The 16,394-nt window shown below is 45.3% G+C and overlaps 1 protein-coding gene across 16 annotated transcripts in view; it reads left to right on the top strand.

The window, feature by feature from the left end:
- Lypd6b (LY6/PLAUR domain containing 6B) overlaps positions 1–3,420 on the top strand; it is a 176,738-nt gene extending 173,318 nt beyond the window's left edge. For all 16 annotated transcript variants that reach the window (XM_085681145.2, XM_087899933.1, XM_085681141.2 and 13 more), the window contains 2 exons: positions 300–430; positions 1,949–3,420. In XM_085681145.2, coding sequence (XP_085537271.1) covers positions 300–430; positions 1,949–2,113 — 296 coding nt within the window. In that variant the 3' untranslated portion in view covers positions 2,114–3,420. The remainder of the gene's footprint in view (positions 1–299; positions 431–1,948) is intronic.
- The last annotated feature ends 12,974 nt before the right edge of the window (positions 3,421–16,394 follow it).

A 16,394-nucleotide genomic window follows, 5' to 3' on the forward strand; every position in this document is an offset into this window, starting at 1 on the left:
TCTTATTTGCTGAGCAGACCCAAGAATTGATGAAAACTCTGCACATTTTTCTCAGCTCCAGCTAATGCCAAAGGAACGGGCTACCCATTTGTATTCATTTTCAAAGCACATGTGTACTCCAGGAGCTGATACCTTTTTGAAACACCACCTAAAAACTTTAGCATTCACAGCTATTGAATTTCTCACCTAGAAGCCTAAAGATTATCCTGAATTTTAGTCATTTCTGGCATGATGGTTGGGGGCTCTCTTTTGCAAAATGGGAAATAAAATTGCCTTTTTTTGTTGTTAAATGTCCCTAGACACACAGTATTGTTTGACTGTTCATCACTTCACTAGCCACGGAAGAAGTACGTCCATCACTAAAAAGTGTGCCTCTAAAAATGAATGCCACTTCGTTGGTTGCCGTCACAGCCGAGACTCAGAACACACGGTAAAGACTATGTATATGTGTGTGGAGTTACTTCCCCGGGTTTCATGGTGATGGTGGTAAGTTAAGCATCACAGGAGAACCAAGAAGGAGGAGCAATGTGGTCGATGCGTGTACTCTGACAAAAAGATGCCGTGATAGTGCCAGTGTGGAGAGCAGACATTTGAAGGTAGTCTGTCTTCAAAAAGAAATGGCATTAAGAAGGAATGATAGTTTCCAGGCTACAGAGCCAGACTCGGGCTTCAGAACTTGCACGAATAGTCAGAAGCCTGCTTTAGAAGCTCAAGAACACGCCATCCTTGAGAGTAAGGTGCATTGGAGTCTAGATGATGACATATTCTGTTCCTGGCTAAAATCACCCCCCCCCCTTTCCAGGGTCACTAACTGGTAGAAAGGACTTTTGCCATTGAAACATTGTCTCCCTCTCCATCTCTGCTCCGTGGAGAAAGAGTTTAAGAGAAGAAGATAAATTCTAGATGCATATCGGATCAACCGATCCTTTAGTATGCTCACTCTAGCATCTCAAACAAGAATGCGCTCTTATATGCAGAGATCCTAAACTTTTGGAGAAAAAAATGACGTGAGAGTTCATGTGTCATGAGATTTTAGAATGGGATGTAGCGTGGAAGTCAGTGACCCTGACATCCGTGGCTGTTGGCTCTGATCACACAAGGGCTGTATGGGGCAGCGAGGACAAGGCGTGCTGGTGAGGCGGGAAGGCAGCATCTTAGACTGACTGCAATGGAACTTTGCGTAGAGGTCCAGGGGATCAGGAAAGTACCCCAGGCTGGGTGCCTGAGCTCACACCCGTAATCCTGCTGCTCTGGAGGCTGATGCAGGAGGATTGTGAGTGTGAAATCCCCCTGGGCCACATAGCAAGATTTGAAAAGGAAAATCAAAAGTTTCCGCGGGGTGGATCTGATGGGCAGCTGGCTGGACAGTCGATGGATGATAGTGGTGCTGGGAGTTGCTGCCTTTCTTCTGCCTCATTGGCCTGGAACCCTGGAAGAGTGGCCAGTTCATGAGCTCATGGCTTTGGGTCCAGCATGTATTGCTATTACCATCAGAGATTGCTTCCCTTGAAAACACTCTTAAGAACCTATGGCTTTTTTTTTCATACTGTCACTGAAGTAATAATGGGACTTGGGTGAAGTGGCAGACAATAGCAAGTCACCATTATTAGTTAACACGCAACACTAAGAAAGAAAATCAATGACAAGTCCTGAAAGTTCCTAACTTTTCTTTGACTTCACCGTTTTTCTAGTAAACCTGTCAAGATTTGGCAACTCAGACAACCTCATTCAGCTTCCCTTTTTCACCTCACGCATGCTTGGGTTTGACACAGAAACATCCAGAGTTAGGGTGAAGCCTCTCAGGATGGTCTTAGCTCAACCCCCTGCAGGGGAAGGTACCCACAGGCTGGTCTGTGCACAGGCTGGACTGTCCACTCCAGCCTCTGTCCTTCTTTTGTTGGTTCCCTGCTTCCTGCTCCTCACTCCCGACCCTCTCCTTCCTCTCCAGGAGTGCAGGTCTTGCTGTGAGGGGATGGTCTGCAATATCGAGTTGCCGACCAACCACACGAACGCGGTCTTTGCCGTCATGCACGCACAGAGGACATCTGGCGGCAGTGTCCCCACGCCCTACCTCCCGGTGCTGGCTTGCCTCTTCGTGCTCCCCTTGCTATGATGTTCCTGTTCCTAAGAGGGACAGAAACCAGCACTGTAAAGCGCAAGGCCGAAACTGCGGACCGGTGAACTTGGGAGCGAAGGCCCGTCTTTCACTTAATAAAGAGGAAAATTGGACCCCAAAGTAGAAGGCAGAGGTTTGCTTCACTGAAATGCTTTTGCATGAGGTCACAGCACTGAACGTGAGGACTTGGTGGGTGCCAAGTGGACTGCCTAACTTCCGGTGTCTAGGGGCACTGCACTCCGTCACTTCTGTCAGAAGATCGCCAGTATTGTTGATGGATACAGTAGCTTGATAAACCCTGACCTGATCAGACCTTCATCTAGAAGGACTTTTTATTCTCATGGACTCTCCCAGAGGCTGCTGGGTCAGACTCTCTGGCTTCCGTGATTAGCTCAGAGCATCTCTGTGAAATTTGATGCTTCTACCCATGGGAAAGCCGTTTCTCTACTGTGTTAACTTACCATCATTGTAACAAGTACCTGAGATGATCCACTTATAAAGATAGATGGTTTGTTTGGTCTCGCGATTTTGGAGATTGGAGTACGTCCTGGTTTGAGGTGTGTGTTAGAGAGTGAAGAGCCACTCACTCATAGCAGAGACTTGAGAAGGAGAGAGTATGGGCTGGAGGGATGGGCACTAACTGATCCCCTGGAGGGCCCAGGTTTGATTCCCAGCACTCACATGGCAGCGCTTAACTGATAACCCCAGTCCCAGGGGATCCAGTGCCCTCTTCTGGCCTCTGAGTGCTGCGAACATGCGGTACACAGCTATTTTATGTATGGGTACACACTCAATACACAAAAATAAAATTTTCTTTTTAAAAGGGTGAAGGAAGGAAGGAGAGAACAGGGATGGGAGAGAAAGCATGCACGTAGGTCTCTACAGTACCCTTCAAAGTCATGCTCCCAATGTCCTAAAATTTCCCACTAGTCCCCACTCCCTAAACGCTCAACCACCTCCTTAATGGCACTGACAGGCTGAGGACCAAAACTTTAACCTTGTAACAGTCAAGACTCAAACAATGGTACTCACTAACCACCTGGTCAATGAAAAAGGCAGCTGTGTGTGTGTGGTGGGGGGGTGGGTAATTTCCAGTTGAAATTCTATGAATCTCTTCGCCAGTTATGAGGTGGTTGAGGATGGGCTGTAAAACTTTGAATTATCTAGTGTAATGCATGCCGTGTGTCTCTTGACAGTGTGGAGGCCTCTGATGAAGGGCATTTACCAATGTCACTAACGTCGTGTTTCCAGGCACCCTGGGTGGCATATGCTGTCTGAAAGAATAAAATTTTGTGCTAAAGTGACTTTGTGTTGGCTTGTTTGTTTTTTTTCTTGGGGGTGAGGGGTGAGGAGAGAGACATTTGGGGAGGCTAAAGACAAAGAGTGCATTCAGATGGTCAGGGATCTTCCCTCACCAAGGGAGGTGGATGTCACTGTATTGTGTTCACCCTCAGTGGCAGCCTACCGAGACTCAGGAAACCACAAAGTCCCTGGCCCAGTCACCTGCTCCTCTCTGAATGTCAAGTCCAACAGAAGAACTCTAGTACAAAATGAAGCATTTGGTCTCATTGTCCCCTCTGTCCCTTTTATAGTACAGTTTCAGAATGTCAAGTGAACATCTCTTTGCTATTTTAGGATCCTGATTTCTTTCCCTCCACTTCCGCTTTTACATGTGTTAAACAGGGACCTCTTCCCTCTAACTAAACGTGGACCCTTAGAATGGGCTGCTTCTTTAAAAGTTAATAGTGGTGCTGGCCTTGCTTGGTCTCATCTGTGACACAGGATTGCAGGTCCAATCCACTCCACCACCTAGTTTCTGCTAATAAAATTGCCTTAGAACACAGTTACCCCCATCTGTTTCTGCTGTCAATTCAGGATGCCTTGGTGCAGAGGAGAGAGCGCGGTCTTTGGCAAGACTCCCACACAGGAGAGGCTTTTTGACCCCTAACGTATAGGAAGCTAAGACTGAGTCAAGAGAAAGCTGTGCTTCTGCAGGGTCCCTGGTGTGAATGGTGAGCACTCAGTCTGGGAAGTGATTTACTGGAGATGCCTTTGGCTTCTGCATCACTGCGTTTGTCTTCTCTGCTTTGATTTATTGTTCCACTGAGTCTGTTCTGTGGCTGGTTATGGGTTCCTTTTAGACACGGACTGTGCTGGTCTGTTCTCCCTGATGCTTTGGGAATGTCTCATCTTAAATAAGACTTTTCAGTTCCCCATAAAAGAAGGAGTGGGCAGGTACATTATCTCTCCAGCTGTCCCAACCTCAGACTCCCCAGGAAGCATCAGTTTTGAAGTCTAATATGGATTCACCCTCTTTCCACTCAGCACCTTCAGTTTTTTGAGCCTTCCTAGCTTCTACTTTTTTGTATTCGTTAGATGTGGCTTCATCTGAGACCTTTAAAAGCATCTTTAGTGTCTTTTTTTATTTCCCAGAGTTTCTCCCCCTTCCCCAGCATTTCTTTTGACTATGCGATTGACATATTGTCTAGTCAAATTATAATCACTAGTAGACTGTAATCTTTTTCTAATTTTGTTTTTGGTGTTTAGATTAATAAAAAAATCTCGTGTGTGTGTGTGTGTTTGTGCGCGCGCACATGCACGCACACACACATATGCGCACGTACTCACATTTGACAGCATATATGTGTCAGAGGGCAGTTTTTAGGAGTTGGTTATTTCCATCCACCTGTTTCCCAGAGATTGAACACACACAATAGGTTTAACCAATGGGCCACCCCACCAGCTAAGCCTTCTATGCCTATGAAGCTGACTCTGTGGTCTCTTCCAATATACTTTGAAAACTAGAATTCAAAATTAATTCAAGTCATTGGATTCTATCACATGGAATTTTTTTTTCCATTTCAAAAACTGTGGAATGGAAGGTACCCAAGACTTCAGATTAATTTATTTCTAGTGATTAAGAAAATAGGTAATATTTTGATTTCAAAATATTCCGTGGCAACTGGAGAATGACCCATTAAGAAAGGGGTCTCTGTAGATGTGCTGTTACCAAGGAGTCATGGGTGAGCTATAAATGAGGGCTGTTTAAAGAAGGAAGCTGTCAAATTCCATGTTAAAGAGCCCTGCATTCTAGCATAAACTTTAACTCCAACCCATCAGCGAGGTTTTTTTTTTTTTTTTTTTAAAGAAAACAAAGGGAGCTGGTATTTGGCAATCACCGTCCCCTCCCAGCATTTTGTCTAAACTCTTTACATTCAAATCTGAGTGAGGCTAGCAATCAGAAATTCCAGCCAGTGTGTTCCATGAAGTCTGTGTTCCATCATCCAGTCCCTGGGTAAAACACAGTTCAGAAGAAAGGGGAGGGCAGGGAGCAAAAAGCATGAACTGAACACTGTGGATTAACATGGCCTCGGGAGGCAGGTTGTGTCGTGGAACTGGAAAGATGTGGTTCACATGTGTGAAACGAGTTCACGCTTAAACCAAATTGTTACTTGTCGATCATCAGCAAACAGAAATATATTATGACTTTTGGGCCATGGGCATTTTCTGCCTCACTCTTTGCTGTTTACTGTCCTGCCCATTGGGGTACAAGTCATGCCAGAAGAGGAGGGACGACAGGTGGTGGGCGTGGTTTAAGAAGCTAAGAAACAAATGGTTGCTGCACTTGGAGAGTGTCTCAGTTGGGTCCTATGACCTTCCATCTGAAACAGTTCAGCGTCTTTACGGCCCTTCCCATGCACTCTGCTTCGTTATAACTCTCCTCCGCCCGCCCTCTTCTTCACTGTCTTGCCTGTGTTCCAGGAGACGCTAAGGCTGGAGGCTGAGCTGACTCCAGAAGGACATAAAGTCCGAGATAAGCATGGTTTGAGCAGAGAGGGAGAGGAGTTCTGCATAGGCTGTGGAGTTCCAGCACACACACACACACACAAACTCATCATAGACCACTTAAACCTCCACAAAAGACCTTTGTAGTTCATGGAAACCAGTTCCGGCTGAGAGGCTTGGAAGAACCTGGCAGACACTGACATGGCAGGACTGCCGTGTTGAGAATGGTCCAGAGTGGCCTGGGAGGAAGAATAGCAGTGAAGAGGCAGTGTGGGGCCCCTTCAGGCAGGTAGATGATGCTAACTCTAGTCATTGGCTGTGGGCCCTGGTCGGCACAGGGGTGGGGAGAAGCACTATGAAGCAGATGGGATGGGAAAATTGTGTACAGAGGTGGAATGCCGAGCGAGAAGCTGGGCAAAATGAGGCAAGTACTTCCTGGACACAAGTTCCAACCAGGTTTCAGAGGGTTCCCAGATAGGGGTGGAGGTCTTTGTATTGAAATGACTGTATCCATTGGATGACTTCAATGACAAGTTTAAAAACAAACCCTCAATCAAATTGGCACAAATCAGTTTCTTGCTTCAGCTACCAGGAGGTCCAGAAGAGATGAATTTGATCCAGTTGGTCCAGCTCCTTTTCTCTTCCATGTCCGTCATGTGTTTGGTAAGTAGAGACTGCAGATATGACATACTGGCCACTCAGGGTCCAATAAACTGCTGGAAGATTCAAGAAGGGAAAAAAAAGCTACACTCAGGTCCCAGGAAAACACAAACAGGCAGGAAGTAATCACCATAGGGTTATTGCAGCTGAGGAGCAGTCGGTGATCCCTCAGGAGCATGTCGTGCATGGTGGAAGGAAGACATTTGAGCCAATCAGGAAACCAGGATGGGAACAAGAAGAAATAGATCTGAGTGAGAAGCCAGAAACATCGGCTGTGGGTCCTCACAGTGAAAAGCTGTCTGGAGAGGCTGTTGTCAAGATGGCGGAGGCGATGCTAGGAAGCTAGAGAGAAAGAGCGGAGCCTCTGGAAGCCACAGCACAGAGTTCTCAAGCACATGGATGGATGCAGAGCAGACAGAGGCACTCACTACAGAGTGCAATTCCCTTGGAGCACTCCTTCCTCAATGCGCTTTGTCAGTCTGTAAGGGGGTAGAGTGGAGAGTGTCTACCGCACTTCCCAAATTATTCCATTGGAGGACTCCTCCCCCCTTTCCCGCCAGTCGTCTGGAGTACAGGGTCACAGTTTGTGTACCTCGAATGTCCTGCCTCACATGTCCTGTAAGAGCATGGGGGTACATAAGATGCTCCTCGAATGCACAGCAGGTCCTGCATCCTTACTGAAAGCACGCTGAGTCAATGAGTCAGAAACTTACCCAAAGACAGTGGTCTTCATCCATCAGACTGTGGTGAGGGGTGACAGAAAGTGTGGGAGCTGCCCTTTAAAAGCAAAAGTTTCCTTTTAGCTCCTTTTCCTCCTGTTTTTGTTAACCAGTTGGTGTTAGTTTTCAGGCAGTGAGCAGGACCCCCAAGGATTCCCTTAGTCCGCGGCAGGAATGTCTCCTAGATCGCTTTCTTCTCTTCTCTCTTATATGTCCTTTGACATATTTGTCCCTATTTGTCCCTTCCACATATTTCTAAATCTAGTAGGAAGTCTGTACTTAGTCGAGCGGGTCCTGCACGTAATGTATGCTTCCTTAGTTTAATTAATGCGTTCTGACTGGGATTTCTTAATGGACTGGGGATACATCTTTGTCAGTTGTCTGGACATGCCCTCAAGGATGTCCTTTTCTATCATAGCCAGAAGAAGAAAATGAAGCTATAGCTAAGTGGAGGGGTGCACTATAGGATCAGTGCAGTGTTCTCCTCAATTTAGGTGAAACCACGTTCGTTCAGTGGGTCGTTTCTCGCCATGAGCCATAAGTCCAAATGTTCATTACTGCTCTGAAAGATGTTTCCTTGACTGTTTCAGAGCGTGTCCTTTTATACTGACCTGAGTTTTGAATTTTCAGGTATTTGAAGAAAGGCAAGAAAGATTTTAGTTCTGTTTGCAGCAATGTCTCACCTTCACCTGGGGACAGCCTGTAGTCCTTCGACTGATGTAAGAGATTGGTGGTATCATTCTATATGCGTCTGTGTATCCTTTTTAATGCAGAGCTTCAAAGTGAAAAGCCAGTTTAAGTGGAAACACAATTCAACCTTAGATAAGATCATGCAGTAAAGGAGCAGGTTTTAAAATTCAGAGTTCACGGCTGGGAGGCAGGAGAAGAGCCTACCAGACTCCCTTGCCTGCTTATTGAGGAGGGAAAGCACCCTTCTACTATCTGCTTTCTGAGCGAGGCAAGGGACAAGGCCAAGCCTTTCCTGTCATTATCGACTGCCCTGGAAACGCAATTGCCTATGGTAGCTTGATGTCTCTCGTCAGCCACGGATAAGCGTTCGTGCTAACGATGCAAGGACAGACAGCACGGGAGCATGCGGGATGCAGTTCCCAGGGCGCACATGCAGAATCCTAATAAGCATTTACATCTCCAGCTCAGAGAAGCCTGCAGTACCTTGAGGGGGCCGTGGCATGAGAGACCGGCGTAGCTGAATAGGGAAACAGCACAGGTCAAGGGCATCCTGATGCCCGCCCTTGACATCCCTAAACATAAGGGGAAAGGTTGAAAAAAATGAGGACTTTGAGTTGTTGCGGCATTATTCCAAGAATTTATAAGCAGCCAAGGTTTGAATGACTTTGTTGTACCTTGCTGGACTCCGGGCCCTGAGTCGGCACCCACTGATGAGAGAGTGGCCATCATTGCTGGCCGTTCTCTTGAGTGGAAGACATGGGAATGGTGTCGTGTTGCTCAGTTGATAAGAATAATTTATAAGATGGCCCTGGAAGTGGCTTCATGTGCCATCCCACTTGAGCATCAAGTTCCTCCCCCCTCTCCGTTTTGCCCCCACACAGCTTCAATTCCTGCCATTCTGTGATAAATCTCCCAGATGAATTGTCTTTTGATGTGTGCATGCTTTGTCAGGAGCAACTAGAAAGTCGCTGTGAGAGTGTTTCTCAGCAAACAGACAATTAGCATCGCTTCTAAGTCTAGCGTGAAATCAATAGGGAGTCGGAGAATGGGTTCTGAATCTTTCAAATGTCCCTTTAAGTTAACTCAAGAGTTCAGACCAGGGTTCCTTAATGAACTGGGAATGCCTCTTTGTCAGGTGCCTGGACATGCCTTCAAGGATGCCCTTTTTCCTCTCAGACAGAAGAAGAACATGAAGCTGGAGCCACCTAGGAGATGGGCTTCTGGGCACACCTGTGAAGGAGTGCATTGTTTTAATTGGTGTGGGAAGGCTTGTCCACTCTGGATGACACCATTCCCCAACCAGGGCTGTACCATGCTAGCAGAGAGAGGGGACTAATGAGTGGCAGTGAGCGTTCACTGCTGTCTGCTCCCTGTTTGTGGGTGTCATGTGACCAGCTGCTGCAAGCTCCTGCTGCCCTGACTTCTCCACTGTGAGGATTGTGCCTTGAACTCTGTCCAGATAAATTTGAACTGTGAACTCAAACCAATCCTTTGCCCCTTATGTTGCTTTTGCCCAAGTATTTTATCAACACCATAGGAAAAAAACGAAATAAAACCAAAGACACCAGCCTTCAACAAAAAGCACAAAAATGAACAGGCAGAGAGGGTTCAACAGTCCTCAGATTTTATCGCTTCGTCTTGAAGACCTGAGAAGAGTCTGGGCAAGCCCAGGATATGACTGTAAATGAACCGCTGAGGATCTTTAAGACTCCGCCCCTCCCGCTCCCCTCTGCACCCACCACTGCCAGCAGAACCATGGCTTTGCCCCAAATGCCCATTGAGTTGAGTCCATGAAATACTTTCCACAAAGTGCTTAGCCTCCCCGCTGCATGACTTCCTACTGGAGTTTATTGTTGGTTCTTCTTCTGTTTCCATGGCACGGCAGGAGGACCAATCAGAGACAGTTTTAAGATACAGTAAGCGAATAGGAACTTGTATTACCTCCATTTTAAGTCAATGGTTTCCTGTACTGTGTCTTATATTCTCCACATGCCTAAAGTCACAAAAATGCCCCGTCTGTGTACCACCAAACTGGCTTTGTTTTTCTAACAAAAGGATTTTCATTTGGTTTGTATCTGCTTAGATTTCTTTAATATCCAGTGCCTCGTGGTTTTTTTTTTTTTGTTGTTGTTGTTGTTGTTTTGTTTTTTGCTTTCTTTAAGCAATAGGAAGTACCTGATTTTTATTGTCTGGTATACATAGCTTCCATTTGATGAATTGTTTGGCTGATTTTCTTGTAGGCAAATAAGCAAATTAATTTATATCAGCTATTAATACCAATTATTAATGCTTTTCACTTTGCTGGTTTCAGCAATCTCTGCATGACAAACACTGCAGCAAAATGGAAATTGATTTCACCAACTTTGGCAACACTGCAGTGTTCTGTAACCTTTGCAACGATGCTTATTTGGAAAGCTGGGTTTAATTATCCTTATTTTGCCTGCATCTCAAGACGCTGATGGGTACCAATTCTATTGCAGTTGACAGTTAAAAGTGAATTCATCTCAAGTGTTCCTACATTGTCCTTGGTGTTTGTCACACAAGGAGAACGTAACATGCCCATTGGGAAGCATCAGCCTCACTTACTTGCTGCTTAGATTGTTACATGACTGTGTCGCTTAGGTTTGGCCAATGTGACCCAAGCTAGAGTCATCTAAGAAGATGGGAATTCAATTGAAAAAGTGCCTTTATCTGATTGCTTGTAGGCAAGTTGGCAGGAACATTTGCTTGATGGATGATTGATGTAGGAGGGACCAGATTATGGTAGGTGGTGCCACTCCTGGGCAGGTGGTCCTGGAAGATATAAGATCTCTGAATGTGAGCCTGGAGAACAAGTCAGTAAGCAGTGTTCTTTCATGGTCTCTGCTTCCATTCCTGCCTCCAGGTTCCTGCCCTGAGTTCTTGCCCTGATTTCCCCTTCATGATAAATTATAAGCTGTAAATAAGAGGCAAAATAAACCCTCTTATCTCCAGGTTGCTTTTGGTCAGTGCTTTATCACAGCAACAGAAAAAGAAGAAAAGAAAGAAAGAAAAAACTAAGGTCACAGTTTTTTTGTTTCGTTTTGTTTTTAAATAGAATGTGTGCTAGCCAAGAAGTTGTGTAGGAGCCTGTCCTGAAGATGCGAGTCTAACTAGGTCTTGCTGAGATGACCCAACAGCCCATGGGGATTCGGGGACTTTATAAAGCAGGAGTCTTGGGGCTCGGTCTAATGAAGTACCTTCATTTACGGCTTTGCAATTATACCTTCTTCTGGTGTCTTCTCGTTTTCTCCCTCCTAGAACCTGGCTTCTTGACATTGTCTGTGCTTTTCGATACCCAGAGGTATAGCTCCTCAATAACTGTGGCCGTCTGGTGGATAGTCAAGCCTTTTTCTTATGACCTGTCTGCGTCCCTGCCAATTGCACAATTTGCTTGGTACCTTTTTATGTTTCAGTTTCTGTAGGCTTGAACTTAACAGGCCCCTGTGCATCCTGGATCTTGGCTTTCCTAGGACCAAGGAATTCTAGTCGCCTAAAGCGGAGCAGCATAGCTCACAGGCAGATGAGCTTGGATCACTCATGTTTCCCCCTTGCATGGACTTGAGGTAGGACATTTTCCTTAGCAGTGGCCATGAATGGAGGAGTGGGCTGTCTGCCACAATTAGCTGGTACCCCAAACAGCATGTGAGAATATTCCTTTGAAGGTCTTTTTAAAGATAAATGCCACAATATGGGCACACTTCTCTAGTGGTTTCCTCTAATATTTCCAAAGTCCGACCTCGCCAGCATGATTTCTTTTTTCAACAGCACTTGAATGTCAATAAGCATGACCACAGCTATCACCTCTGTGTCTTGGAACATTGAAGGCAAGTTCTAGTGGAGACACTCTTTGTCCCTGTGTCCTAGGTAGGGGAATTATGTGTACAGAAGAAGAGACACCTTGGGTGAGAGCGGGACAGCCTGGCAAGTTCGAATTCCCTTTGGGGCTGACGCTTACGTGAACTGTTCTCATTTTTCAAATCAATACCCAGAGACAGGGCAGGGCAGCAGGCTCAACCCAGGTTACCATGGCTGGGGTAGGAATTAGAATCTGTGACATTTTTTATATGTGTAACATCTAATTAAGTCCCAGGGAAGTGCAATCCACCCTGAGTGCCTTTGAGCTATGACTCTGGCTGTTTTAGCTGTGGTAATTGATGGAGTGTTCATTGATTGGTCTCTCCAAGCATCCTCACTGAACCAGCAGACAGATGTGGCTCTGGTTTCAAAAAATTACGTTCTAGATATCTTAATGTTGCATTTCTAATTTCCTGCTGATCTTGCTGAACGATCAGTCTATGGAGCAGAGGCGAAACTGCTTGGATTTGCTCGAAGAAGGAATATTAAAGTCAGGAATGAACCAGATAGTTTTTTATTTGGTCAATATTCAATTATATCTTTTTTTCTTTATCCTGACTTTTTAGGTGGCAAACTTGCATTTCTTTAACGTTCATGTAAGATTTATCTGTCCCGAGGGTAAGCTTCTGAGGAATGCTTGAGATTGCAAGATGGCTAGATTTTTAAAACAAAGCCACAAGGGGAAAGCTGTTTAGTAAAATGATAGAAAAAGCAAAAAGCAGAATCTGATTAAAAATGCAAGTATGCTTTCGGAACCCTTCAGAGCTGAGTCCTAGGAGACGGCCTAGATTTGAGAAGCCTACCTACTTGTTTTACCTAAGCAGCAATCCTCATAGCGAGAGGATCTGTCTGTCCTCTACTGTATGTAAGATGACAAGGTCTCCTTGTCACTAACGATGTCGTGTGCCAGGGTAGGAACCCTCACGCCCTGGCTCTGCTCCCTGTGACAAGGCAGCAGAGTCCTCCCTGCCCTTTACATTTGCTGCTGGGGCTGGGGGTGGCGACAGTTCAAGTGGAGGGCTCACATAATACCAGTTTTCTGGATCATTTGATTTATTTAAGTACCTACAATGCCAAGGCCCCTGGGCATTCATCCAACCAAGCGCTTATGCTTCCATAAATAATGTCAGCCCTGGGACTCAGCTGAATTAGGCCAAGGGCTGGCTCCAGGGCTTCCTCCCATAGTCCCTGAAGGTCGTGTTAGTCACACTATGCAGTGCTATTCAGAGTATACAGGGGCTCTTTGAGAACAGCACCATAAGATCAAAATTTCTCACCAGTCTCATTCCTTGTTCATTTCTAGTGCATTTCACCAATCTCAGAGCAGGTTCTGTTTTAGCTAGTGTAGAGACAGGAGTCCTCAAAAACAACATGAGCAAGGCTTAGAACCTAACCTATGTTGATTAAGCCTAGCAAATTTACATTACGCAGAAAAGTATGACATGCTGGTTCTTCCTTGGCAGAAAAGAAACTGGAGACTATGAATTGGGTTTCCACATGCCAAGGTCAAGGAGAATTTAAAAGCTCAAATCCAGGCTGGGACGATGGTTCAGGAGCTAGGGGCATATGCTTTTCTTGCAGAGGACCCAGTTTTGGCTTCTAGCATCTCCATTGTGTTGCTCATAACCACCTGAACTCCAGCTTCAAGGAATCATATGCCTTCTTCTGGCCTCCATGGGCACTGGCACACATGTGTGCATACCCACACTAAGACACATACATAGAATTAAAAACAAAGTAAATCTTGAAGAATTAAGATTCCTTAAAACCTACTCCTGTACTTTAAATATTAAAGTAACCAATCATGGTAGTTAAGATGCACAATTTGCTGGGTAGTAGTGGCTCACTCCTTTAATTCCAGCACACGGGAGGCAGAGGTGGGTGGATCTCTGTGAGTTCGAGGCCAGCCTGGTCTACAAGAGCTAGTTACAGGGCAGGCTCCAAAGCTACAGAGAAACCCTGTCTCCAAAAAAAAAAGATGTGTAGTTTATTAACCTTGATTATTGGAATAAACCAGAACTACAACAATAAGTGGTCTTTGTTCCTCTCTACCAAATAGCTGGAAGTTGAGAAGTGTCTGAGCAGTATATGTGATGCGCAGTCAGGAGAGGGAATCACCTCTGGCTGGTCCACAACTCGGGGAGAGCTAAGATGCCTCAGCCCCATGTAGAACAGGCTCCCACTGTAAAGACCCAGGACAGCCATGAAATGTCCCTGAAGTGAAAGGATCTGAACACCAAGGATCAACTATTGAGTCTAGTTACTTCCGGATCTTCTCTTGATGTGCTGGTTCTATAGGAACTGGCTCCCTACGGCTTTTTATTCTGCCTCTTCCCCCTCCTCATTAAGACAAAATAGTTTAACCAAATTTTGTTTGGCTGGTGAATGTGGCAGCAACACACTTTTGTTCATGGAACCATTTTGCAAGGCCAAGAGAAGAGTTCTTGACCTTTGATTGTTTTGCTCATTTGAAGTCGTTCTAACAGTTGCGTTGGTTTCACTCCCAACTTTATCATCTGTTTTAGGTCTTAAACATGTACATTGTTTTCCAGGTCTTTGTAGTGTGCCCCGGAGGGTCAGTGGGTCTGAAGAATGTCTAGTCTTGGCTTCATATTCTTTCGGGAACAGGTTTGTTCCCTCACTCTGTGTCCCTGCCCTGAAGAGAAGATACTGCCCAGACTTTTCCAGTCCCTAAGCCTGACATTCTTTTCCTCTCTGGGTAGATGGCAATGTTCCAAGGCAAACCTCCATCACCTCATAGAGTCCTGCTCCTCAGAGTAATGTGCTGGGGAAAAGGTTCGCTGAAGTCAACTTCACACACTTCCAAGACAGTCCTCCTTCCTCCTTCGTGTGGAATGCTTTCTCTCTTCCTGAGTGAAGATCTAAGATCATGAGCGAGCCCAAAACTCAGGATGAGCATGAGGACGTGTCGTTAGTAAGAGGTGACATGTGCCCTTGAGAGAATATATAAAGAGGAAATTACAAAAGAAGCTACAGAGGCTGACAAAAGAAAGGGGGGGTAACAGGAGAAACACAGAGAAGGGGGGAGAGGGAGAGGGTGAGGAAGCAAAGAGAGCAAACATATCCTTTTAAATATTTACTATGATGAGAAAAAAATGAGAGTCATGTGTGAGAAAAGATCTCACCATTCCCAGAAGGAATCTACGAAATACTATAACTGCAAAGGGTCCCACTGAGAAGACGAAGGGTCAGCAGGACATCATAGGGACTGGGAAAGAGTCTACCACAGCTGCTATCCGGGCAGATCAGCATGTCATTTTAAGAGACAAAACAGGCATAGTTCCCTTTAAGATTTCTGCTGCAGTGATTTTTACAAATGGAATATGCACCTTTTCTTTTTAAAGTATACACTTTAAAAAGTATACACTTATACACCAATTCCCCCATTCTCCTCGAACTGAGGTTCTCTTGGTCACTTTTGTTGTTGTTGTTGTTTTCTATTAAGGTACCCGGGAAAACTGCTAGCGTAGTACATTCCTGTGGATCAATGAATTCTCCTCATTTTCTCTGTCCTGAAAGCTCATTGACTCTTTTTCAGGACTGAGCGGCTCCAAGCTCAGCTTAAAGAGTGAGGCCAGCCGTTTTATTACTTGTAGCATTTTATGGACTCTTCTTTTTTTATGAGAAACAGAATGGAAAATATGGACAATAATTCTGTCATGGATTCCCGAGCCGAAGGAGGACAGTGCCAGTTTCCTTGCCAGACTTCAGTAACTGTCGTTTGTCCTTTGCCTCCTTGCTCAATTCAGTCAACACATCCTTCCTGAGCGCCTGTTATTGAGAGCACCAAACAAGGTTTCAATGACCTTTATATCCAAAGCAAATGTAGGCATCACATACTTGTCAAAAGATCCACAGGAAGGACATCTAACATTACAGGTGTAACTGCTTCCAACTTCAGGAGGTCACTTGTGGTGAGTGTGTGGGGGTTGGATATTTTATGACAGATTTCACAGTGAAGAGAATTTTCAAGTGTTGCTGGAGTTTAATTGTGTGGTTTTCCAGGCATGCAGGAGACTTAGGCGCTTTCTTGAGATGAAGTGAGGTGAATTAAGTCCAACCACCACATCCCTTTCCATAGTACTCCATATGGTCCAATCGTGAAGCTCACAGAGTCTGTCCACCATATTTGGAAGTCACATTTCCACACAATAATCCCACTCAGAGGGGCTCTCTATTCGCGGTCCTGTTTTGTTCATGAGCAAATTCAGTTCATCCTAACTGGCAATAAGGTTAATTTCATCTTTATTTATTTCAGTATTTTTCAAAAGCCCCACTCTCTTTCCAGGTATCCCTCATCTCCTGCCTTTCTTCTGCCTGCTGGTGGGAAAGTTTTCAGCTTCATCGCTCCTCCTAAAGCCCTTTCTCTAAATACCATTTACCTTTAGACTCATAGGCGTTAGGTTCTCCCTGAGCCATAGAATCTAACTGATGACCCTATCCTAGTTCGTTGTATGATCTCAACTGTAAACCACCCCGATATTTCTAGCATAGTGTTTTCTTCAATAGAAAATTTGTCAAGTTAA

Source organism: Myodes glareolus, chromosome 21 (genome assembly GCF_982192425.1).
Source record: "Myodes glareolus chromosome 21, mMyoGla1.1, whole genome shotgun sequence".
Classification (NCBI taxonomy): Eukaryota; Metazoa; Chordata; class Mammalia; order Rodentia; family Cricetidae; genus Myodes; species Myodes glareolus.